At 45.9% G+C, this 26,325-nt stretch overlaps 1 protein-coding gene across 1 annotated transcript in view; it reads right to left on the bottom strand.

Moving 5' to 3' along the window:
• Window positions 1-2,133: 2,133 nt before the first annotated feature.
• The window catches only part of LOC138952736 (uncharacterized), a 141,946-nt gene continuing 117,754 nt past the window's right edge, over window positions 2,134-26,325 (bottom strand). Inside the window, exons 5-6 of the mRNA XM_070324453.1 lie at window positions 14,224-14,350; window positions 2,134-5,125 (exon numbers count right to left, since the gene is read on the bottom strand). Coding sequence (XP_070180554.1) covers window positions 4,030-5,125; window positions 14,224-14,350 — 1,223 coding nt within the window. The 3' untranslated portion in view covers window positions 2,134-4,029. The remainder of the gene's footprint in view (window positions 5,126-14,223; window positions 14,351-26,325) is intronic.

The following is a 26,325-nucleotide window of genomic DNA, read 5'->3' as shown; positions in this document are numbered from 1 at the left end:
CCTACCACTGGTGTTTAATGGTTTGGCTGTACGGGTCTGTTTGCCTACCACTGGTCTTTAATGGTTTGGCTGTACGGGTCTGTTTGCCTACCACTGGTGTTTAATGGTTTGGCTGTACGGGTCTGTTTGCCTACCACTGGTGTTTAATGGTTTGGCTGTACGGGTCTGTTTGCCTACCACTGGTGTTTAATGGTTTGGCTGTACGGGTCTGTTTGCCTACCACTGGTGTTTAACGGTTTGGCTGTACGGGTCTGTTTGCCTACCACTGGTGTTTAATGGTTTGGCTGTACGGGTCTGTTTGCCTACCACTGGTGTTTAATGGTTTGGCTGTACGGGTCTGTTTGCCTACCACTGGTGTTTAATGGTTTGGCTGTACGGGTCTGTTTGCCTACCACTGGTCTTTAATGGTTTGGCTGTACGGGTCTGTTTGCCTACCACTGGTGTTTAATGGTTTGGCTGTACGGGTCTGTTTGCCTACCACTGGTGTTTAATGGTTTGGCTGTACGGGTCTGTTTGCCTACCACTGGTGTTTAATGGTTTGGCTGTACGGGTCTGTTTGCCTACCACTGGTGTTTAACGGTTTGGCTGTACGGGTCTGTTTGCCTACCACTGGTGTTTAATGGTTTGGCTGTACGGGTCTGTTTGCCTACCACTGGTGTTTAACGGTTTGGCTGTACGGGTCTGTTTGCCTACCACTGGTGTTTAATGGTTTGGCTGTACGGGTCTGTTTGCCTACCACTGGTCTTTAATGGTTTGGCTGTACGGGTCTGTTTGCCTACCACTGGTGTTTAATGGTTTGGCTGTACGGGTCTGTTTGCCTACCACTGGTGTTTAATGGTTAGGCTGTACGGGTCTGTTTGCCTACCACTGGTGTTTAATGGTTTGGCTGTACGGGTCTGTTTGCCTACCACTGGTGTTTAACGGTTTGGCTGTACGGGTCTGTTTGCCTACCACTGGTGTTTAATGGTTTGGCTGTACGGGTCTGTTTGCCTACCACTGGTGTTTAACGGTTTGGCTGTACGGGTCTGTTTGCCTACCACTGGTGTTTAATGGTTTGGCTGTACGGGTCTGTTTGCCTACCACTGGTGTTTAATGGTTTGGCTGTACGGGTCTGTTTGCCTACCACTGGTGTTTAATGGTTTGGCTGTACGGGTCTGTTTGCCTACCACTGGTCTTTAATGGTTTGGCTGTACGGGTCTGTTTGCCTACCACTGGTGTTTAATGGTTTGGCTGTACGGGTCTGTTTGCCTACCACTGGTGTTTAATGGTTTGGCTGTACGGGTCTGTTTGCCTACCACTGGTGTTTAACGGTTTGGCTGTACGGGTCTGTTTGCCTACCACTGGTGTTTAACGGTTTGGCTGTACGGGTCTGTTTGCCTACCACTGGTGAATCTGGAGTAATCAAGCCTGCAAAAGAGAGACAGAGAGAGACAGAGAGAGAGACAGAGAGAGACAGAGAGAGAGAGAGAGAGAGAGAGAGAGAGAGAGAGAGAGAGAGAGAGAGAGACACACACACACACACACACACACACACACACACACACACACACACACTGTTACTTTCGCACTTAAATGGCTCCATCTGAGCATCTCAGCCACATCTACACCATGGCATCGGAGATGAAAGAGGAGGAGGAGGCAGGCAGAAGATAACAGTTGACTAATTGGGACTATAGACCCGATCAATACATCAGTCCCCCCCCTGCCATTGTAGCAGCCTACCGCAGACACGGGATATTGAATTACGACAGCTGAACACACACACGTGGCACCCAACAGCCCACACAGCCTTATTGCTTATGGCAGGCTTTGATATACCGCTCCCTACTGAGATGGCTGGGCTTTATCTTGTTCGGGAAAACAGCGTGAATCATATGCCAGGGAAAACTTATTATAATGATAGTGGACCTCCAAAACAGAACCCCCCAAAATGGGTGGTAGGGATGTACCGTCTGAAGTACTTTATTCAAGTTCAAACAGGACTGAACACACAACTATGACGTTGACGCAAGTCAATGAAGGAATGGATGAGTTGAACCGTCAACGGCTGAACACATAGATTAAACAAACAGACAGACAAACTACCCACCACCACCAAAAGTTAATAGCACCATAACAAATCCACCGTTCATGTTCACATTTCGAAGCATATTTATTGACAGCATATTGTCGCATTCATAATGTTTCATCACCCATTGTATCTACAGACAAGTATAATATTGCACACGACATACGGCCTGACAATTCGAGGCTTATATAAATTAAAGTACATTGTTCATTTTAAAACAAAGAACTTGACAATAAAAAAAACCCAGATTATCATTACCAAACTGAGTATCAGTTTTACCTTGTTTTCTCAACTAAATAGAGCGTAAAAGCATTCTATAAATACTTTTGTGTCTGAAACAATAGTCAGTAGAATACATTCTTTTTTACAAGGTTTGATTTTAAACAACAATAAAACGCAGACACTGAAACTGACTTTTCCCATGGAAGATTGTGGCCAGCCACAATAAGGGAAGTAAGGCCAAAACAAAAAAATAGGTGTGGTTACGGTAACATAGCCCCAAAAATAGGGTAGGAAGGTAGGCAATCACTTTTTTTTTTCTTTTCTTTTTTTCTATTGTGTACAAATTAAACCTACTTGACAGGGAAATAAGTGTGCGACTCGGGCGCTTTCGCTTTCATTGCGTTTTCTGCACTCGTTTACTTGTTGTTTTTTTTTAAATTTTGACAAATGTAATAAAATGTTATAGGGTCGGCCCCCCAAAATAGGGTAGGTCGGGTTACCGTAACCACACCTATTTTTTTTTAGGCCTAAAGCATGGTTCCAGATGACTTTAATGTGATATACTCTGCACAGGAAGCAACCAGGATGCTGAAGTTTGGTATGTGTCCCAGTAGAGGGATATCATAGTAGTCTTATTCCACGTGAAAGTCTGAGCAGATCTGAAACTGAGCAGAACTTTTTTGTTTTGACGGGAAGGACTATGTGCCTTCACATTGCTGTGAACTAAGCAGTCTACTTGACAATACAAGAACTCAGCTTTTTCGTCGAATCTAAAGTCAGCTTCATGTTGATATGCACAAAGAAGGAGGTGGACGAAGTATTATTCAAAGGAGTTGTGAAATGCTCACCAAAGTTGTCTTGAAGACAAGCGCCCCCTGTGTTCACGGCGCTTTTCTACCACCTGCATGATTGTATAAGAACCTCTTACGATTTTTTCATGCACGAACTCATCTTTTTATAACGTTGAACTCATACCCCTGACTGGCTTGGTCACTGTTCTCCAACTCAAACTGGCCGTTATCAAATTGGCGCAGTTTCTTGACTTCGAAGAATTAGTTCCTCTCACTGCATGAGTTGCTATGACACTGTTTTCGTCCTAACCCTGGCAACAGACAGGCGGACCACATTCACTAAGTCACAAGTATTTACGTTCTTCTGCGTTCGTCAGCTGCAGCTTCCAAGTACACTCGTTTTTCGTTTTTCGTGAATGACCGTTGCCCCTCGCCATATAGGCATTCGTACACCGTCCTACTACGTTCTATTTCGAGACTGAAGAATAGGGCCTACCTGATTGATTGTCAAGGACAGTGTCCATTCTGAGACCAGTATGACTGCGAATCCCACACCCTGTGTTACACTGGTCAGCTTAATAACATGCTTAATGTTTAACCGTTAAAGCTCGGATAGATATGGCTTGTTAATTCTATCTACATCGGCTAAATAGATCCGAAAACAAAACGTACTGCGGCACATATGACATCTGTCTTGCGTGGGCACGCACACAAAAGATACACTCACGACAGCCAGCTGAAGAACATAGACAGACACCTGGCGAGCACCAAATCGTTCCTCAGAAAATGAGTTCATAGAGTTGCATATATATAATTAACATTTCAACTCAAATCGGCGCGCTATTTCACGTGTCTCATTCAGTCGCACAAGCGTCATTGTTGAAAGACTGAAAGCAGGCCTGGCCCCAGGAAAAGAAAAGTATAGCACAGGAATGTTCAAAGCTGTCATCAGCGTCTGTGCCAACCCATGTAGCCCCACAGTCTGGTCAGCAGGGGGGAGCCAGGGTGGGGCCCTGCCTCGTCACCACGCCCCTCGTACACGGGGTTGATGTACTTGACCTCTGTCCTGCCGCCCCCTCCCGCCTCCTGTCCGGCGTGACCGCTAAAATCCAACTCAGAAGGCACGAGTGTCACGGGCTCTCGCAGAGAGCAGTCACAAGGCAGGAGCTCCATGTCCGACGTCCGACGGTCGGCGTGGACTCCGCCTACTGGGTGGTGTTGCGGGTGTGGGGCAGTGTCGGACGCCAGCACGCTGGGGCTGGGGAGACGGTACCTGGCCAGCCAGCCGTTCTCACACGTGCCGGGCGTGGAAGGGCAGAGGTCCGGCTCCCCGCCTTCCCGGCCCTGCCACAGCTTTTCGTACCTGTGTTCGTTGCGGACAAAAGGACTGCCAACACCCCGCGGTCTGTGGTAGTGGGGCTGGTAATGGCGCAGCCGTTCACAGTCACAAACGGGGCGCCCATTGGCCGTTTCTTGCATCTCGTACTCGTAAGGGCCGATCCCATTGGTGGAACTGTGCGGAGGAGGCCCTTGGTGGTTGAGACCGCTGTACTGAGGATCCCAGATCTCGCTGTACTCGGGCTCCTCCTCCGTCCTGGACTCCGCCCACTGGCCTTCACCTTGACTGGGCCAGTGATGAGTGGTCTCCCCCAAGCCGCACTGCTCGGGCCTGGCGGCGCTGTAGCTGGTGGCCTCCCCTGCCGTGCCGTTGCTCTCCCCTGGCCAGGCCTGTCTGAGCAAAGGGAGGCGGAGCCAGGACAGGGCGGGCAGGAAGTAGGCCGGGGACGTGAAGGCGGGAGGGCCCGTAGGGCGGGGCCTGTGCTCGTCTTCAGTGGGCGTGGCCACGTACTGGGTCTGCTCCAGCAAGCGGCAGACAGGCGACCGTGTGTAGCGGAAGTCAGGCCCCGCCCCTGTGGGTGGCTGGCTGAGGTAGGACTCCGCTGTCTCGCTCTCCACCAAGGCCCCTCGGCCCCCCTGCCAGCTGGTGGTGGTGGTGTGGGGTGGCTTGAAGCGGTACCCGGTACCCCCCACCCGGTACATTCGTCTGCAACAAAAGGAGACACGTGGTAATATATCCATCATGAAGATAAACTGCTAAGTTGTTTAGAGGCACGTATAATGGATGGATGTGACTGACCGACTATTGGGGCTAAACGTTCTCTTAGACCAGTTGGCCTATATTTGGACAGGTATTGGTAATACGCTGATGATATGGTGTGATACTTTGACTCGAACAAGCCCGCTGTGGCTGTCTTCTTCGACATGCCAGTATTTGGTTTGTCTCGTCAAAGTATCGAGATACGATCATGATAATCAGAGACGAGAGATGATGCATGCGTATCTTCGTGTCTTCCCAGCCCTGAGACTTTCGCTGTGAACTTGGGATCTTTCTTCGCGCGCATGTGTGCACACGATGGGTGTACGTGTTCGTAACATTACATTTATTTTACTGTAGCAAGGACGACAGAAAGCGGCAGTGAAACGGACCGGCAGGAACATGGAGCCCCAAAGACACACAAAGGAAGCCACCGCAATATTTTTCTGTGGCCGTTTCGCCGAGAGTGAATGATTCGTTCTTCAAATGTTCCTCAAGGTTGTCTGGGAAAAAAATGTGATCGGTTTGTATGTCAATTTGCAGCGAGCGCAAAGTTTGCATGGAGACCATCCAGTCCCTTGAGCTTTCAAATGTCGGTCGGCCATCGTTTTCGTCCCTTCTTCAAGTCACTTGTGTTGCAGTGACCTCGCTGCAGTTTGATGCTCAACGAGCTCAAGGGCAGAACGTATAGCTCCCACCTCCTTAAGACTGACATTTAGTGGTGGTGACGTCACTAATTAGACTTCAAATCGAGAGCAAAGAATCACGACTGAGTGTATAGAAAGGTTAAGTTTATGTCATGGTACCAGTGGTTCCTAACGAAGTGAGCGAAGCTAGGAGAGATGCCGCTACTCGTTGTCGACTGCAGGTTTTCTTGTAGTTTTTTTAGGGTGCGGGGGTGGAGGTGGGCAGGGGGGGGGGGGGGGGGGTGGAGGGGGGTGTAAGAAGGCAGGGGGTAGGGGCGGCTTGACCATTACCCAAAAGCCAAAGAAAATTAAGTGTTCCCAACGGCAACATGTTTCCGTGTCACTCATGTCAGGCACAAAGTGCTCAGACTCATATCTTTGCGGACGAAGGTATAACGGCCGTGAAATAATGAGAACAGAAGAGTTTGCTCGTTGCATAACACTTGCAAATTTAGCCCCGGAATCTTATCATCCATCACATTTTTGCCTTCCACTCATCCCTCATCTCATCCTTTTTGTGAAGAAATCGGAAAGAGTTCGCGGAAAGTTTAAGTGCAACAAGGGATTAACAAGCGTGCATCAAAAATTTGAGAGCAAACATCCTGCATTGCCCTGATCAGAATATGCCGCGCTTAAAGGAGAGTTGAAAGAGAGGGCATCACACGACAGAAACACGGCAACAAGAAATATGCATTCTGATAGGGATCAGCCGAGGCTTTCAAGGATTTATCTCTTCCCCATTCAATTTCAAAAGATCTGGCAGTGGAAGGAGATGAAAAGTTATAATTCACTTACAGGGGACGCCCCGCGGAAAGTCATGAGAGGAGAACCCCTCTCTACCAGCGCACTCATACACTTGAGCGCACACGTCAGAATCACGAGACCGTCATCACAACCTTTTCATTTTTAAAGATGGAAAAGTTTTGATGAAGTCAGAAACTTTTCAAACAGGGGGCCGCGTCAGTGAAACGGAAGAAAATGGTGAAGAGGCGTGGTAGTGACTGGACGGTGAAGGGGGGAGGGGTCAGGGGGAGGGAGAAAGGAGTAAATTGGCGTAGGGAAGGGAAAAGGACAGGAGAAAAGGAGCAATATCACCAATCAATATCACCAATCAAAGGTTCTGGGTGCGCCAAAGCGAGGCTCTGGCAGTCACACTTCCGGCGCAATGTTCAAATCGCCGAGAGACCGTTAGTAAGCCGTGACGCAGCGACCCGTTGGAGCAGACTTTGCCGTTCACGCCGAAATGGTCTTTAGGTGTCGGGCACGGTCGGCATTCACCGCCTTTCAGCCCCCAGAAAACGTGTGGGTACCAGACGCCGGAAGTAGGCTGGCATTTCGCCGAGGATTCTGGTCTCTCGTGTTTGCGGCCATTGAATCTGATTCTGTCTGTAAACTTTTAATTGATACGAATCTCAGCCCGGAGTCTAGCAGGCTGGAAACCCAGAAACATCTTTCACGCTCGAAAAAAGTTGAAATGTTATTGATCGGGATGCTAGACGGCCTCTTAACAAATTTGGCCCTGGAGCTGTGCAGCCAAGCTGCTTCAACGTATGTGGCCGTTACTTTCACCCGTCGCCAGTAGCTGGCGGTAATACACGGCGTCACGGCACGTCATTCTGGTCCACTTCCGGCCCCAACAAATGTCCATCGTGGTTGTTACAGTGAATGGCTGAGTTCAAATCGCATTATTTCTTCTGGAGAAAGAATTGAGGTCGGTGACTGTGCGACAATCAAAACAACCACCACTAGGGTTTCGTGCGTATATTATTTCATGTTTGCTATCGTTCGTGTTCTCATATTTCTGCAGACAAAGGGTACGGGGTATGAAAGCATCACCTAAGACGACATGATTGAGACAAGATATTGGTTTTAGATGTTATATACGCGCGCGCGCGCGAGAGAGAGAGAGAGAGAGAGAGAGAGAGAGAGAGAGAGAGAGAGAGAGAGAGAGATAGAGTGAGAGAGATAGAGACAGAGAGAAAAGAAGAGAGAGAGAGACAGAGAGAGAAGAAGAGAGAGATAAATAGAGAGAGATGAGAGAGATGAGAGAGAGAGAGAGAGAGAGAGAGGGAGAAACAGAGGGGCAACTGCAGGAATATGACAGTACCAGGCGATCCAGCCATTAAGGAGTACATGGATTGATTCTGATTCTGATTCTGATTCTGGATGGTGATTGGAAAAGGTCCATCAAGTACCGGTAATGTCTGCAGCAACAATATCGAAGGAAAGAATTGGACAACAGCAGCAGTGTCTACAACGTTAGAAACACACGGAGAAACCCAAAAGAAAAGATATTCAAGAGTGAAGAGCCCAAAGAGACGAAGAAGACCTCATGAATAGAAAAGCAGAGGACGATCAGCCTGGCCAGATGGTGTCTGCAGGACCACAAATATCCTGTGACCGGGGAGAAAAGACCGAGTCAGCGAGGACGTCAATACAAACCACGGCAATCAGGATCGTTTACTTACACGCAGACGGCGGGGGACAAGAGCGAGATTGAGGGACAGACAGGTGCTATCGATGCAGGCTGGAGACCAAACAACGGAGGAATCAAGGGCCGGGCTCGACGCCTCGTTAGCTCCCGAAATGGATGTTGGAGAAGGGTTGGCTGGAACTATTTAGGGACTTTGTGGATAGGGTAAATGTGTTTTCGTGCTTTGCGTTTGTTTAGTCTATCAGATTGACATTGTTTGTGTGTTTGTGTTTGTGTGTGTGTGTGTGTGTGTGTGTGTGTGTGTGTGTGTGTGTGTGTGTGTGTGTGTATGTGTATGTGTGTGCGCGCGCAAATAGTACAAAAGAAGAGAGAGAGAGAGAGAGAGAGAGAGAGAGAGAGAGAGAGAGAGAGAGAGAGAGAGAGAAAGAGAGAGATCTCAAGTAGGATCGTAATCGAGTTCTGACGAGGCAACCCGCTCAAGGCTCCAAAAGGTAACAAGTTAGTGCCAGGACAGACTGAATGCTATAACTTCCAGTATCAGAGCAGTCACCCGCCCGGCAACGGGAAAACTCGCTCGGCTTCTTAATAAGTTTCAAAGGAGACCAGCGGGAACTCTGACAGTGCAGCCGTGAGATTCTGACCAGTAGACTCATTTTCGAGGGAGAGAGACTGGCAGGTTAGCAAAGAGAGTCCTTTCAAAATGGCTGAGTCCCAGCAATCCCTTCAGAAACTCCTTTCGTAAACCTGAAGAATCCTCGGCATGCATTGAATGGTTCAATCCAAAGTGCCAGAGTCTGGATACAGTATCCAAATGGAGCATTCAATAAAAATATCCTTCAAAGCTAAAGGAATCATCAAATGGAGGAAGAAGTAAAGGCAGAGAAGGGATGGGGGGGGGGGGGGGGGGGGGAAGGGGGGGGGGGTAAATCAGAGATGCCAAATAGCACGGAGAAGTCAAATGTCTACGTAGATATGGGAACAGTGCAGTAAGGACACAGCTAAGTCAAGGCAGGGATGGAAAGAGCGTCAAAAAAGAGACAGAGTAATATCCACGTGAATGAGTAAGTACGGACATAAGTCACTGGACGACAGGAAGGTGCTTCCAACGCAGATAGATGAAACCGGAAGCCCGGAGATCAATACGTCACTTCCGTCTTTTAGCCGAAACCTCCCCCCACAACCAATCAGAGCAAGTGTGACCCTCGCACCGCCACCCTTCACCCTCGGCCCCTGACCCCGTCCATCTCTCGCCTGATTGGTTGTGGGAGGCAACGTGTGCGGCAATCAGCGGAAGCAATCAAGCGTGTCTAAGCAGCGTGGACAGCTTTACGACCCCCGGTCCCCTGAAGCACCCCCAGGCTTCACGTCTCGCTGGGCACTGCCAGACAGCTCGCCACAGGAAAATATTGTGGTGGCTTCCTTTGTGTGTCTTTGGGGTTCCGTGCTTCTGCTGGTCCGTTTCACTGCCGCTTTCTGTCGTCCTCTCTTCTTGGTCGGTCTGTGTGTCTTTGGGGTACCGTGTTTCTGCTGGTCCGTTTCACTGCCGCTTTCTGTCGTCCTCTCTGTCTTGGTCGGTCTGTGTGTCTTTGGGGTTCCGTGTTTCTGTCGTCCTCTCTGTCTTGGTCGGTCTGTGTGTCTTCAGGGCTCCATGTTTCTGTCGTCCTCTCTGTCTTGGTCGGTCTGTGTGTCTTTGGGGTTCCGTGTTTCTGTCGTCATCTCTGTCTTGGTCGCTCTGTGTGTTTGTAGGGCTCCATGTTTCTGTCGTCCTCTCTGTCTTGGTCGGTCTGTGTGTCTTTGGGGTTCCGTGTTTCTGTTGTCCTCTCTGTCTTGGTCGGTCTGTGTGTCTTCAGGGCTCCATGTTTCTGTCGTCCTCTCTGCCGGTCTTGGTCGGTCTGTGTGTCTTTGGGACTCCATGTTTCTGCTGGTCCGTTTCACTGCCGCTTTCTGTCGTCCTCTCTGTCTTGGTTAGTCTGTGTGTTTCTCTTGTCGTTCTGTTTATTGTCCCTATTGTCCCATGCAGGGCAGTGACACAACCGACCATCTATAGCCTTTACATTTATTTTCTCCTTTCCTGTGCTTTTCCTGTCTTCTTATAAGTTTTTGTTTATAATTTCCCTCTACCTTTTTTACAACCATTCATTCTCTCTGTCTCTCTCTCTCTCCTCCTCCTCTTTCTCTATCTCTCTGATTCCATGTCTCTGTCTCTGTCTCTGTCTCTGTCTCTCTCTCTCTCTCTCTCTCTCTCTCTCTCTCTCTCTCTCTCTCTCTCTCTCTCTCTCTCTCTCTCTCTCTCTCTCTACAACGTTTCCTTTATTCCGCCAATAATTTACAATTATCTTTGTCTGTCTGTCTGTCTGCCTGCCTGCCCGCCCGTCTGTTTATCATTGTCTCTCTCTCTTTCTCTCACCTCGCATTCTCCTCTTTCAATGCACACCCATTCCTATTCTACCTTCTCCCGAAATCTCCTATTCTCTTTTCCTTCCTGTTTTTAATTTGGGGGTCATAAAACTGCATGCAGCTTCCATAAACAGAACTACAAATTCTACAAACAGCCAAGACTGACAGGAAGGTCGGACAGTTTTATAGATCTTTATAGTGGCATTCCCAGAGCATTATTGCATAAGGATGCCCCTGTGGAAAGCACAAATGTTGCTGTTAGACGACGGTGGTGACAGAGTTGCAGACAATTTATTGCACAAATACGGCAAAGGCCGTTTTTGTATCCTCAGGAATGGGCATGAAATGTGAGAGTAACTGTCTTCTGTGCATCCAAATAAATCTGAATCAGCTTACCCTATATCCTAGAATAAACAAAGAATATGAATCATCTGGTCGATATACGTGATAACTCGGGTTTATTGTGAAAGTTTATTTGGAAGGTAACACTCAAAATGGGATCGAGAAAGAGGCGGGGCGGGGGAGGATGGACAGGAGAGAGAGAGAGAGAGAGAGAGAGAGAGAGAGAGAGAGAGAGAGAGAGAGAGAGAGAAAGAGAGACAGACAGAGACAGACAGAGACAGAGACAGACAGAGACAGACAGAGACAGACAGAGACAGACAGAGACAGACAGAGACAGACAGAGACAGAGAGAGAGTCTGTGTCTGTTTGGGTTTGTGTCTTTCCTTTCGTGTCAGGGGCGGAGCAGTTAAGCCCGAGGGGGGGGGGGGGAGGGGGGGGGGTTACAACCTGGGGTCCAGGGGTCGGTAGAGGTGGGGTACCGTGGCAAAGCCCCCCTGAAGCTGAAGAATTTTAGCTATCTTATAAACAATTTGTGGCTTATCCTTGATTTTAAACATGATCAACTGGTGTCAGCATTTCTTTTAAAGTTAGTATTAAATAATGGCAATGTATCTTCCATGATATCTGCTCCCGACATCATATAGTATGGTTAGAAGAAAGACATGTCGCTTAGGAATGGCAGTTAAAACTGTACAAAAATGATACTGATTAAACAATTAACACTTCGAATTCCCCCGGCTTTACAGACAGAAACAACAACAAAATTCACAAACATTTTTTTATTTTTTTATATTTGTTTTTTACAGCCGAGGGGGGGGGGGGGGGGGGTCCGGAACCCCTGTAACCACCCCCCTAATCCGCCCCTGAGTGTGAATGTACGAAGCAAGTGCGGTATTAGAATCTGCGCGTGCTGTGTGCGCGCACAAGCCCGCCCTTGCTTTTGAACTGAAAGAGCAAATTAAAAGCACATATCATAGAGGAGAAACAATTCCCACAAGGTCCTAACCTCCATTTCAGTTTTCTTTTCGGCTTCCCATGCTAACCCCCATTTGAGGGTTTTTGCTTGGCGAATCAGCCGCACGAAGACATGAGACTGGGCCCGTCTCTCTCAGTCATCCCTAGAACGGTCACAACGCACCATTGCGCCCATTTCCTGGCGCCACATTTAGCTTCAAACATCCAGCTTCATAGATGGCGTCTTGGGCATCAATGCTATCCATCTGATTTCAGTGAAAAGAGGCTGGGCGAGGGACGTGCTCTCTTTTTATTTTTGTCAACCTTGTTCAGTGAGAAAGTTCTGAAATTCCCAAATGAGCGAAGGGAAAGCATATTTTGTAAAGACGGAGGAGTGGATGCGGAACGAAAAAAGTGAGCAAGTAATTATAAGAAAGAATAAACAGCTAGCAGAGCAATCAAAGAGAAAGTGGGACACAAAGAGCCTGTGGAGATGACTGACACAGGAGAACGCTCTACCACCCCCAATAGAGAGAGAGAGAGCGAGAGAGAGAGAGAGAGAGAGAGAGAGAGAGAGAGAGAGAGAGAGAGAGAGGGAGAGAGAGAGAGAGAGAGATAGAGAGAGAGAGAGAGAGAAAGAGAGAGAGAGAGAAAGAAAAAGAGAGAGCGAGAGAGAGCGAGAGAGAGAGAGGTAGATCGATATATAGATAGATAGAGAGAGAGAGCGAGAGAGAGAGAGAGAGCGAGAGAGAGAGGTAGATCGATATATAGATAGAGAGAGAGAGAGCGAGAGAGAGAGAGAGATAGGTAGATCGATATATAGATAGAGAGGGAGTGAGAGAGAGAGAGAGAGAGGTAGATCGATATATATATATATATAGAGAGAGAGAGAGAGAGAGGTAGAGAGAGAGAGAGAGATAGAGAGAGAGAGATAGAGAGAGAGAGAGAGAGAGATAGAGAGAAATAGAGATAGAGAGAGAGAGAGGGGGGAGAAAGAAAGAAAGAAATAACAAGTCGCGTGAAGCGATATAAAAACAGAGATAGAGGCAAAGAGCCCAAAAGCAATACAAAAGAGATACTGAACAGATTGGAGCGAATTTTGTAAGGCAGATAAGGTTAAGGGGAGAACAAAATGAGGTACAGAGGCGAGCGAAAACACTGAAGAGACGTATTGAAACTTAAAAACCAAACAATCTTGGAAAGGCGGACAGCAAGAAAAGAAAACAGCACGAATCGTTGGAGGAAGTGGGCGTGAAGGGGTCGGGGGAGGGGGGGGGGGAGGGGCGAATTGACCAGTATAGGCAGACACACATTGTGAGAGTAAGACCCATAAAAGCTCCAGACACATTCACCAAATTTTCCGTTTGGTTGCATGGAATCTTGACATCGTCTTCTCTCACGCAACCCACTCTCACGTCAGCAACTTTTCGTACGTGCCAAGACAAGATAAAACATCTGCTTTTATAGCGTCCTGTCTTGTCACGCTGTGAGCTTTTATATTGTGTCAGACAGTGCCAGGGTTTAGAAAAACTTGACACGACAAGAATAAATATGAAATTGTTTGAGATTTTTTTTCCCGTTCTAAGAAGCTGGTTGTCATGAAATTTGAGATTATGTAAATAAAAAATAAAAAAAGTGCAGCATTTATGTTGGGTTTTTGTATTTGCACTCTCTGGAAGTGTCGATATGTAGGCGGTTTGATATTGCTCAGTATATAGCGACGAAGATTGCATTCGATACCAAAAAGACGTTGCATGGGTAATGCCATAACTTGTTCTGGTCTGTCTTTGGGACCATACAGGTCGCGGTTCGCTTATGCTTCCGACCATCACTCCATGTCTGTGTGCAACTCTCCACCTGTCTCTGTTTGTCTCTACTTTTGTCTGTCTGATTATTACCCCCCCCTCTTGTCTGTCTGTCTCTGTCTGTCTCTGTCTATGTCTGTCGGTCTCTGTTATTCTGTCTCTTTGTCTGAATGTCTTTCTGTTTGTCTCTCTTTCTCTAATCTAACTATAACATGCAGTCACATTAACCTGCTGACTAGTCGTGCAAAATAAGCATTGCCCAAAGACTTCAAAATGTATAAGTTCATCTTGTTGTGCTCCTTTAATATTCTATCATACATTCCAAGGCTATACACACATGTCTTTGAATACAATACTGTTCAAACCAAAAACTAGAAAACTGCACAGGAATAATAAGACCCACGGCGGTGAGATAACGATGATACTCACTTTTTGTTAGGTCTGCTGTAGTACTTGTAGAGGACGAGGGCCAGCACCAGAAGCAACACCAGCACCACCAGGGCCATGGAAGGGATCACCCACTGGATGCCTTGCGGCGCCTCCGTCACCTCGTCATCTGAAGCACAGAAAAAGGGCACATGCCAGATAGAAATATTAGTACAAAATACGGCATTACTTATGCTATGGCTAGGATCACCCACTAAATGCCTTCGGGGCCTCCGTCGCTTCGTCGTCTGAATCACACAGAAAACGGGCACATGCCAGTTAGAAAATGCGGCATTACTTATTCCGGAGCTATGACTAAGATCACCCACTGGATGCCCTTTAGAGCCCGCGTCACATCGTCCTCTGAACCATACAGAAAACGGGCACCTGTAAGATAGAAACATTACCAGAAAATGCCCCATTACTTATGCCGGACCTATGACTGGGATCACCCACTTAATGCCTTGGGAGCCTCCTTCACTTCGTCATCTCTTCTGAATCACACATAAAAAGGGCACATACCAGTTAGAAATATTACCACAAAATACGGCATTTCGTATTGCGGAGCAATGACTGGGACCACCCAATGAATGCCTTTGGATCGCCTCGTCATGTGAATCATAGATAAAACGGGTACATGCGATTTAGAAATAATACCACAAAATGAGGCATTTACTTATTCCGGAGCTATGACTAGGATCACCCACTGAATGCCCTTTGGAGCCCACATCACTTTGTCATCTGAATCATAGAGAAAACGGGTACACGTCACCTCGTCATCTGAGTCAAAGAAGAAAAGGGCAATATGCAAGTTAGAAATATTTATATATGGAGGGAAACTATTTCCACTAATAACATTGAATAGTCCTCCTGTTGGATGCCTTTGGAGCTATCGCCACCGTATCCTCTGATTAAAAACAAAACAAAACGGACAACATAAAAGGTAAAAGCAGCAGTAGAAGAACAAGAACTGCTCCCATGCGAGCCATGGGATGGATCACACAGTGGGTGATTTCTGGGGCCTCTGTCGCATCGTCATCTAAATTAGAGAAAACGGGCACACGCGAGTTGAACATATCATTAGGAAAAGAGGCATTGAGTACCTCCAGAACTACGGCTGAAGCCACAGAGCTTCAAAAATCGCCACAAAAGTCAAGCAGCAACAACAATGCCAATCTGGACCATGAAAAAGGACGCAAAGTATATTCCCCCTCCCCACCTCACCTGGTAAAACCTGTACTTATTGGCATTTTCATTCTAAACCTAAAGTCTTGTTTGGTCGTGTATGCCTGTTTGCTTCTTTGTGTCTAACTTTCAATCTTATGTTTCTGGTTTTTGTCCCTATGAGTGTGGTAACTTCTTTTGAAAAAAAGAGCCAAGATAATACCCAAAAGAACACTAAAAAAGACAATTTCTAAAGGAGGAGACAGGGCAAAATAACCATATAGAAACATATACAGGAAAAAACAGCCCAAAAATATCCGGACAAATCCGCCATTTAAAGTAGAAAAGACAGGACAAAAGATACTGCCAGTCATCCATCCGGCCCCATGACCCCTTCCTGTCCCTTGTCCAATAGAAATGGAACATCGCCGACGCTTATTCATAGGCTTTCCCAGATAATCGAATCGCGTGCGTCTGTTATTGTGTGAACATCATACGCGCGTCCTTTACTCGAAAACCCTGAGGGAATAAAGGTTTCTGGAGACTCGCATTTATACATTGAAAGGGCTGGTACATTTTAAGTGCTTGAAATATCATAGGGGGTCATAAGACACCTCGGGGATATTCCCGAGAGTGGATCGTATGTCGTGAGGTCATTGTAACATCTATACCGAGAGTCGTGTAATATAAGTAGCAATTTACACTGCGCACAAGTAGTCCCAACAGTCATACATCTCAGTGACAAAAGTTTATATACCGAGAGGCATAAATTCCGCAAACTGAACTTTAAAAAATCACAAAAAATCAACTCAGTGGTGAATGTTTTCAATGTTTGAATATTTTATTTATTGGCCATTGTAGTGTTTATAAACCTTCGCTTTATTGATTTTGAATAGAACATCATGAAATGACAATTTTTCAAAAAAAGTGACTGAGTCCAAGCGCAATGATTTCGGAAAACGTTTAATTAGTGTTCATCACGTTCAATGCTTTGGCCAGCTGTAAGCATCCCAATCGCTTGCTGTCTCTCTCCTTCATCAAGTCGTGGCATGATTGCGATATCTGATACAGCCAAACAGCCAGTTGCATTTTATAGGGCCATACACTATCTTTTTTACGTTATTGTCTCCCGTTCAGCCCATTGTCTTTATTAGCACGGTGAGCTGTGGCTGGATCAGCAATACTGCAAAGCGCACGCTGACAGCGTGAAACATTTGCTCCGACACTCAAGATGTCAACTACAAATTACAGGTTCAATCTGATTTTCGTTTGAGAGCAAAATCGTTCAATGCACTATTTGCAGAATTTATGCCTTTCAGTATAGTATTGTGTCGATAGAAAGCTGGCTGGCTGGCTGAATGGATAAGTGGTAGTGCATAGGTAGGTCTCGGTACATGGACGGATTAATGGATGCATGGATGAATAAATAAATAAATACATTGATAAATATATTATAACTTCAGATACATAAATAAATCAATAGAACAATCGATCAATCATTAGTTAATGAATACATACATTGATTGCAATTAGCAATTGATTGTTTCGTTGTTTGTTTGTTTGTTTGTTTGTTGTCTTGACAACACTTGGGATCACGCGAGACCGATTCAGCATCGATCATAATTATTCTCTGTTTTGTTCTCGGCCCACTCTTTAAAAATTATTCACATTTAAGGCGTATCGTAATAACATGTAGAAGGTTTCTTAAGACGGGCGCAGTGGCGCAGTGGATATGGCATCGGCCTCCTAATCGGAAGGTCGTGCGGGGGGGGGGGGGGGGTGGTGGGAGTGAGTTTGTGGGAGAAAAAGAGCGAGATTGAGAGAGAGATTGAGAGAGAAACGACAAACAGAGAGGGAGAGGAACAGAGAAAGACGGACATACACACAGACAGACAGACAGCGAAAGAGAGAGAGAGAGAGAGAGAGAGAGAGAGAGAAGGGAGAGAGAAAGAGAGAGAGAGAGAAGGGAGAGAGCGATGGAGAGAGAGCGATGGAGAGAGAGCGAGGGAGACAAACAGACGGAGACAAAGAGAGAGAGAGAGAGAGAGAGAGGGAGGGAGAGGGAGAGAGAGACAGAGAGACAGAGATACAGACAGAGACAGAGATACAGAGGACAAAACCGAGGTAGAGACACAGAGAGAGACAGTCACACAGTCAGACAGAGAGAAAAAGAACTAGAAGTCCCGTATCCCACCAGCAACCCTTTATGAACCCCCAATCAGAAGAGGGCAAACAGGGACAACAGATTCTGTCAACAGAACGCGTTCCTTATTGAAACGCCCGCTGTCACGGCGCCTTGGGTTTTCACAGGACACAGGGTAGCACGTGAAACAAGGCAATATTCCCTGCGGTCCGCTTCGACGCCACTGACCCTGTGCTCACAGGAAACACAGCGTCGAGCGTCCACACTGATCAACAATTAATGGTCCCCGTGAGATTAATTAGCCAAATGGAAATGACAAGGCCTCCTTGCAAAAAGTCAGTTTTTGTCATTATCGTGGCGATCTGTTTCACGAAAAACAGAAAGAATGCAGAACACTGGAGTTAGGTCGTAAATGCGATTTTTATGCTTTAAGGATACGGTGATCTTCTCTTTATTTTCTTGTGGAGCAGCTTCCTCCATGTTTTATCTTTCGTCGATAATTAACGCATTGTGCCTGCTCACGAATGTTCATTCCTTAAAGTTAGGTTACGTGCTCTTAGAGAGTGAGATGTTGTAAAGCACATACGTGTTACTTGCTTTTAAGTTGTAAAAATAAAACCCACACACGTGTTACTTGCTTCCGTTGTAAAACACACACACTTACATGCACGCACACATACAAAGAGAGAGAGAGAGAGAGAGAGAGAGAGAGAGAGAGAGAGAGAGAGAGAGAGAGAGAGAGAGAGAGGGACAGGGACAGAGACTGAGTCAGTCAGACAGACAGACAGTCACACCGTCACACACACACACACACACACAGGTCCATGCTCTTTAAAAAATGCTTGAAATATTTATTTAAAAAAATATTAAAAAATTAAAAAACATAAACACAACAACAACAACCCAAAAACCAACTGAGCTCAACACACACCATGTACCAATACATGTTTGAGAGCAACATAAAATGTGAACAGTAAGTGTAGTATCATTACTTCATCTATGTGTAGGTCTGTCTGTAACTCCTTACATTGACGGTCCAAACATGGAAACAGGCATGCCAATTTGTCGTGCGTGCAGGCAAAGCCTGGTACAGAAGCTGAGGTGCTAGTATGCATCAAATATGCATAATGTGGAAAATTGCTGTCTGCCAATCCATCTGTCCATCAACTTTTACACACACACACACACGCACGCACGCACGCACGTACGCACGCACATACATTAACATAAACCCACATTAACAGAAACACACACACACGCAGGCAAACGTATGCACACACACCCGGGCCACACACAGGTACACACACACATTCACAGAAACACACACACGCACGCACGCACGCACGCACACGCATGCACACACACACACACACACACACACACACACACACACACACACGGGGATAGAGAGGGGAGGGACAGAGGAAGCGCAGGAGACCAGTCCTGTCTATTTGCTGTGCATGCCAGCGCTCCAAAACCCAACCAGCTGTGTATGAGAAGGGCATGAAAAATTTAGTGGCACACTTTGTTTTTTCATGCCTTGTCGCGCTGTCATTGTGGGGAAGATCGAGGAAGGCGGCGGAGAGAGAGAGAGAGAGAGAGAGAGAGAGAGAGAGAGAGAGAGAGAGAGAGAGAGACAGAGACAGAGAGAGAGAGAGTCACAGACTGACAGAGAGAGAGAGACAGAGATGGACTGGGAGAGAGAGAGACAGAGAGAGAGAGAGAGAGACAGAGAGAGAGAGAAAGAGAGAGAGAGAGAAAGAGAGAGAGAGAAAGAGAGTGTCACAGAGAGATAGAGAGAGAGAGAGACAGAGATGGACTGGGAGAGAGAGAGAGAGAGAGAGAGAGAGTGAGTGAGTGAGTGAGAGACTAAAGAGAGAGAGAGAGTGAGTGAGTGAGTGAGTGAGAGAGAGAGAGAGTGATATAGAGAGACTGAGAGACTGAGTGAGAGAGAGAGAGAGGGGGGATAGAGTGGGTGGGTGGTTTAGGCAACGAGGGGAGAAGCAATCGCACTGTCAGTCTCAACTGCTTAATTGGATAACGCCATTGCGCTGCGGCGACACTCCTCTATGAAGATTGCAATCACTTCCGCTACTTTCACTTTTTGTGCGTGTGCTTTTTACTCTGTCCTTTGTTACGTCTTCTACTTCTCATGTTCTCTTTAGGTTATCACCCACTACGGCTGGAGAGTATTCAGGAAATACAAAATCAGTAGAGAGGGGAGAGCGAATGAGGAGGGGGAGGGGGGGTTGGGGTGTGTGTGTGAGGGAGCGCGCACAAATACAGGAGAGTTTCACGATTCTAATAATAATAATAATTATAATAATAGACATGCATATAATGATACTAAGTTCTTGTTACTAATTGTTTGTCTGTGCACTTAAAAGACCGTTGGGTCGATATATTTGTGACTGCAACGTATTGTTTTGTCAATAACAAACGTTTTAACAACTTACCTTTCTTGTTTTTTGATTCGTGATTCTAGGTTTCAAGGCTTTTCTTTTTTTTCTCAACATGACCACAGGGGGGAAAAATAGGGATGAGTGGCGGGCATAGGAAGGGCGGGCGTTCAAATAAGTTGATTGGAGTGTCTCGTTAGCCATTGTAGAAGGTTCATCATCATGTTGTCAAACTTATCTCGAGTTGCAAAAACAACATGACGTGAAGTATCCGACGCTCTTGACTCGAAATAAAAATATGCCAGTAATTGCATGAGATCGAGTAATCTGTGAGGCGATTTTATGTGCTGGTTGAGGAGATGATGGAGGTAGAATGAAACATCTGGACATGCAGGAATGTAGCCTATGGGGCCTTTGCCTCATGCAATCTTCACCACGGTCACGGTTTGTGATCATCCTTCAAAATGTGTTAATTCAGTCTTTTTGTCTGTCACAAACGTTTCACGTAAAATCTGAATTCCGTTAAAAACAATGTAGAAACCACAAAAACTTCCTAATCTGTCGTGACTAACTTTTTTCGTTGTCTGTAAAAACCTACGCAGACAAAAGTGCATCCGTCATTGTCTGAATTATTTCTCTAACCTTCATTCCTTTTCATTTTTGGATCGATTTTCAGCCTTGTTTTGCTTTCCACTTTGCCTTTGCTCTCTGCTTGCCTGATCGCTCAGACAAGGATTTCCGGTGGATTGTTTGACTGGTTTTCTTTACCACAAAACCCCGTATGTTGCGTGACGTGTTCCCTCTTTTCTTTTCCTTCCGGTTCCGGTTACCTCGTAAGACCTCGACCAGTTGGGTCAGAAATGGAAAGCATTGAACGAAACGAAACGAGACACCTCGCGGTTTTTCTGCAAGACTTCTTTTTTTATTCCATCAGTCACATAAAACAGTTTTGCGTGCAGGGAGAAGTCATTTGTAATTACCCAATGATGGAAATGAATGGGCAGCCAGCGTGTTCTCATATCATTCGTCTCCTGTTTCAATCTAGGATGATGGACTGCCGCAGTGTTGTTTTTTGCCGTTCCCCCCATAATGACAAATTGAATTTTTACGACCGTAGTTATAGTCAGCACAAAGAATATGCAAGGAAAAAGGAGGGAATGGCAAAAATAATTATAAGGAACTGGCAGGGAACTGTTTCTTTGGTTGTCAATAAATCGCTGTGATTTATTTTTTCAAACTCGGCCAAACTTTTACTCCCTTCAGATCCGATGATTATTTATGAGAACGAAGAGGCAGTGTTTATGCTAAGATGGGAGGTGAGGTGAAGTGAGTGGTGTCCTTGCAAACTCGACAGAAATGTGAATGTAAAGTCACCGGCCTCCTTCTCTTACGTGCATATATTTATTTATTTATTTATTTACGAGAATTTATATCGCGCACATATCTCACCACACGAGGCGACTCAAGGCGCATGTTACCTATTAATGTTAATATATAGACCGTCTTGTAAGTTATCAGAGATCCGTGGAGGCTTTTCACGGGCTAAGATCAAACATTCATTTCAACACACATCAACAATCTATAGCCTTTCTGCCTTCTGTACATAAAGAATGTTTGTGCTGAATTAACTTTGTAACTGACACCTATGACAATCTGGGGAATGTACCTAGAAGAGAATCCACCTCTGCACACCAGGTATATATTTCGTGTATGTTAAAGTGGAAGGACGTTCTTATCCCATGTAAAATCCTGGATAGATCAGTTTTGATGTATTTGATCGTCTACATGAGAAGCATAGAGGATTGGTAACACAACTAGACTTGAGGCATTTCCTTGACAAAAATATAGGCTTCGGAATAATGAAAATGACGTAAGTCTAAATATGCTTAATCGACAATAGTTTTGTGAACAGCAGACAACTCAAGAAATTCGAACATATTTTTGTTCCATTCATATAAACATATCACCACTACTGATAACAATAAATCCTTGTGGGCAACATAAAGAACTACTCTTTGCGAACGGCAGCGAGTTTCAGGTAAAACCAGGCCGAAGTCTTCGTCATCCGTATCACAACTTTGGCCAGCTATGTTTATTCTTCCTTTTAGTTGTAGTGGAGAGTTCCTTTTACAATTCATATAAAGAAATTACCAATAATGTAAACTGTAAAAGCCTTGAAGACCACTTAAATAACCATCTGCTGCAAACGGCAGCAGGGTTTGCGTGAAAAACCAGGAAGAACAAAAAAATAAACCTGAGGTCCTCTTCACTCTAAATTCAAACTTGGGGAGCTACAGTCATTTTGCGTCTCACTCTTACAAGAGATTATGAACAGAATGTGTCTTTATTCATACAAAGACATCAACAAGACTGAAAACATGTCAAAGCATTGTCGGTCCCTTTCGGAACTGCCCGTTGCCAGTAAGCAACAATGTTTCTCTTTCGTAAACTGCTTACGGAGTTTCACTGTACTTTCTGGCCAGTTTTAATTTCCATGCAGATGGAAAGGATACAGCACATTTTGCTCCCGTCTCCATCGACCAAGATCGGGTCGACAAGACTTGATGTGAGCTATATTTTCTCATTATAAACGCGTTCAATCCTGATCGACTGTGACTGTACGCGCATTTGCCACAGACCTCCCGATTCTGTTTGTACATTTTTTTTTTTTTGGGGGGGGGGGGGGACTTCAATACCATTTATACGACTCGTTGGATCAAACCGTTACGCACAGATCAAATCAATTCAGGTTTCGGTAAAATTGGAAGGTGCGAGACTCTCCACAGTATAATTTAAACATTTTCAAAAGCTACCGCAAAGCTAATATGAGCAGAATTGAGTAAATTGGCCAGTGCTTTGCGACGTGACTCTGCATCGGAATTGAAACGTTCGACAACTTAGCAAAATGGTGAAAAACGCATCACAATTTAACTCAAAGGCGCGACTTTTAGATTTCCAGCGTTTGTTAACAAAAAGCACACACATAAAAAGAGAAGTGTGACTCAGCAGCGCCATAATTTTGTCACTTAAGTGACAGGGCTTTTAAGTCAACTTCACATACTGTCCCCTTTGCTTTGCTCCAGTCTGACCCATCTCTCGTAGCAGGGCATCAGCCTCGGCCGCCTTTTAGCCCAGCGTTATGGACGGGCCATAGCGCCATACCGGCATCATTGCAAAATATGGATAAACGATAGGGGATAACTGCATTAGCCGGTGAAGAGCCGCACGACCCGCCATATTGACCAAATGGACGCACAGGAAGGGGAGAGCACTCTGCGCGATGAAACGCCGAATGGCTGCGTCCATACCGTTAGCCTCATGATCCCCCGTCATCTTCCGCCCCCTTCTTTCTTCCTTCTGTCTCATCTTTTACATCCTCATTTCATTTAGCCGCCACCCCTCCCCTTCGCCCCCCCCCCCCCCTCGTCAACCCTTTTGTCCCACTTAACCCTCACATCTTCCGCATCCATCTTCAACCTTAGATATAGTTATCCTCCTGACCCCCCACCCCCCCCCCCTTCCACTCCCTCCTTCTCTCCCTCTTCTGTCTCATCTTTTACATTCTCATATTATTTAACCTCCCCCATTACCCCCCCCCCCCCCCCCCCTACCCTCCGTCACACTGAACCCACATCTCTTTTTCGTCCTTCTTCTACCTTACCAAACCGACACGGTTGGCCTAGTGGTAAGGTGCCCGCCCCGTGATCGGGAGGTCGTGGGTTCGAACCGCCGGGTCATACCTGAGACTTTAAAATTGGCAATCTAGTGGCTGCTCCGCCTGGCGTCTGGCATTATGGGGTTAGAGCTAGGACTGGTTGATCCGGTGTCAGAATAATGTGACTGGGTGAGACATGAAGCCTGTGCTGCGACTTCTGTCTTGTGTGTGGCACAAGTTATCAAAGCAGCACCGCTCTGATATGGCCCTTCGTGGTCGGTTGGGCGTTAAGCAAACAAACAAACAAACTACCTTACCATACCGTTATCCTCATGATCCCCCTCCCCTTCCATTCCCACCTACCTCCTTTCTCCTTCTTTTGTCTCATCTTTTACAGCCTTATTCCATTTACCCCCCCCCCCCCCCTTTTACCTTACACCAACCCCACCCCTCTGTTCATTTTAACCCCCACCTCTTCAACTTTACCATACCATTATCCGCATTATCTCTTCACTTCATCCCCCCTCTCATTTAATTTAGCCACAACCTACCCCTCTTCCTAGGATACACCTACCCCCTCCCTTTTCCGTCGCATTTAACCCCAACTCTTCCTCAGCTTTACCTTACCATTATCCGCATTATCCCTTACCTTCACCCCCCGCTCATTTAATTAGAGACCCCCCACTCCCCACGCTCCAAGTAAACACCATACGCCCCCCCCCCTCCCCTCTCCCTACCCCTTCCGTCGCATTTAACCCTCACCTCTTTTTTTCTTTCTTTATTTGGTGTTTAACGTCGTTTTCAGCCATGAAGGTTATATCGCGACGGGGGAAGGGGGAAGATGGGATACCGATAGAGCCACTTGTCAATTGTTTCTTGTTCACAAAAGCACTAATCAAAAATTTACTCCAGGGGCTTGCAACGTAGTACAATCTATTACCTTACTGGGAGAATGCAAGTTTCCAGTACAAAGGACTTAACATTTCTTACATACTGCTTGACTAAAATCTTTAGAAAAAATTGACTATATTCTATACAAGAAACACTTAACAAGGGTAAAAGGAGAATCCGTTAGTCGCCTCTTACGACATGCTGGGTAGCATCGGGTAAATTCTTTCTCGTCCCAACCAATATGGGACTCCCCCTAACCCGCGGGGGGGTCCCTCACCTCTTGTTCATCCTTCTTCATTCTTCTCGTTCATCATCATCAGCGCTACGGAGACTGGACCTCGCAGACCAACAAAAACCACCATTCCTCTTCAGTGAAGGATCCCATTACATTCCTTTGCCTGTTCGGTCCGCATCCATAGCGTCTGATTCGCCTCTTGTGTCGCTAGATTGGACATCTTCGCTCTTCTGTCTTAGTTGTCTCCATCAATCGTGGGACGCTTTTCTCCGGCGTGTCTTTACTTTGTTTTCCTTGGTGTTAACCGGTGTGTCCTGGCTTTTAGAGCCCCGCCGACCATTCATCACGATAGTCACTAACTGGTGGTCGGGGTTCAAGCCTTCAATGCTTCCGCGAAATCCTGTTGGGCGTACTCATGCACGATACTGTAATAAGTGTCCTTCCTCTTTTCGCCATAGCTATGAAGTTGTGGCAAATACGTATAGTATAGTACTGCAACTATGTCACAAATGTAATTTAGTGTTTAACTGATTTGTGTTGGTCATGTACGGCGAAGGAAGGGGAGATTTTCCCCCGAGGCCAATACACGCATCTTTGCCTCTTAGTTTAGTTCTTGAACAACAGTTTCACCAGACGTTGAAATTATTCAGAGTAAACGGATGCCATGAGATCGCAAGGCTGCACTTTCCCTATGCATGACAAATGCCCTTTACATGACACATAATTATATCTAATCCATACAGCTCATGCACATGACCTGTTCGTGGACCGTCTGTGGTAAATATTGCGCCGCGTACCCCTACCCTCTTCAATGATCGAAGTGCACGTAAACAAAGGACTGCGTGGAAATAGTCACGGGATTCGCACATTTGGAAAGTGCGGCTGTTTTTTAGGGGTTGCACAAATCATGACACACCGTTGCCAGACAAGGTGAAATTCTATTGCGACGTGACACCCATATTCCACAGATTTGATCCCCCTCCCCCTTCTTCTGACAAGAATAGGGCTGTTTTTATTTTGATTTCCGACGCAGATAGACAGCCAACGTTCTACTGGAAAAAAACAAATTCACTTAAATACAAAAAACTTTGTTTGTATCAAGAAATAAGAAATTGTTGACGAAACTCTTGGAATTTATAAAATTAATTAGTAGCAATTTTTCATAGTGCTGGGATTTGTTAACCGTATTTTCGTTTTGTGTCCCCCATTGCCAGGAATCAATGTGTGTGTGTGTGTTTGCATTTTCTGTACTATAATATTTTGTGTTCACTGTTTGTGTACTTTTGTTTTCCAAATATTTTTTTCATTTTTTCTTTTCTTATCTTCTATTTTTCTTTTTGATCACTTGGTACTTTGTGCATTTTTGAATTAGCGAATATTGTTTATAATGCCCCTGGGTAATGAACAATAAAAACTTGACTTGACTTGACCCCTAAAACAAAATTGCGTCTTCTTTTTATTTTGACCATTTCCAAGACCAAAAAAGAGACTGTCCATCGTGCAGAAAGTATATAGTCCAGACAGCTAGCTCCCCCCAACGCCCTTTCCCTCGTGTTTCCGCGTCTCTGTGCAAGCGATGTGAAGCACAGGATTGCTCCTTCACCGAGACAGCCACGGG

Source organism: Littorina saxatilis, linkage group LG17, assembly GCF_037325665.1.
Source record: "Littorina saxatilis isolate snail1 linkage group LG17, US_GU_Lsax_2.0, whole genome shotgun sequence".
Classification (NCBI taxonomy): Eukaryota; Metazoa; Mollusca; class Gastropoda; order Littorinimorpha; family Littorinidae; genus Littorina; species Littorina saxatilis.
The sequence above is the reverse complement of the archived record's forward strand: the minus strand, read 5'-3'. Positions and strand labels throughout refer to the sequence as shown.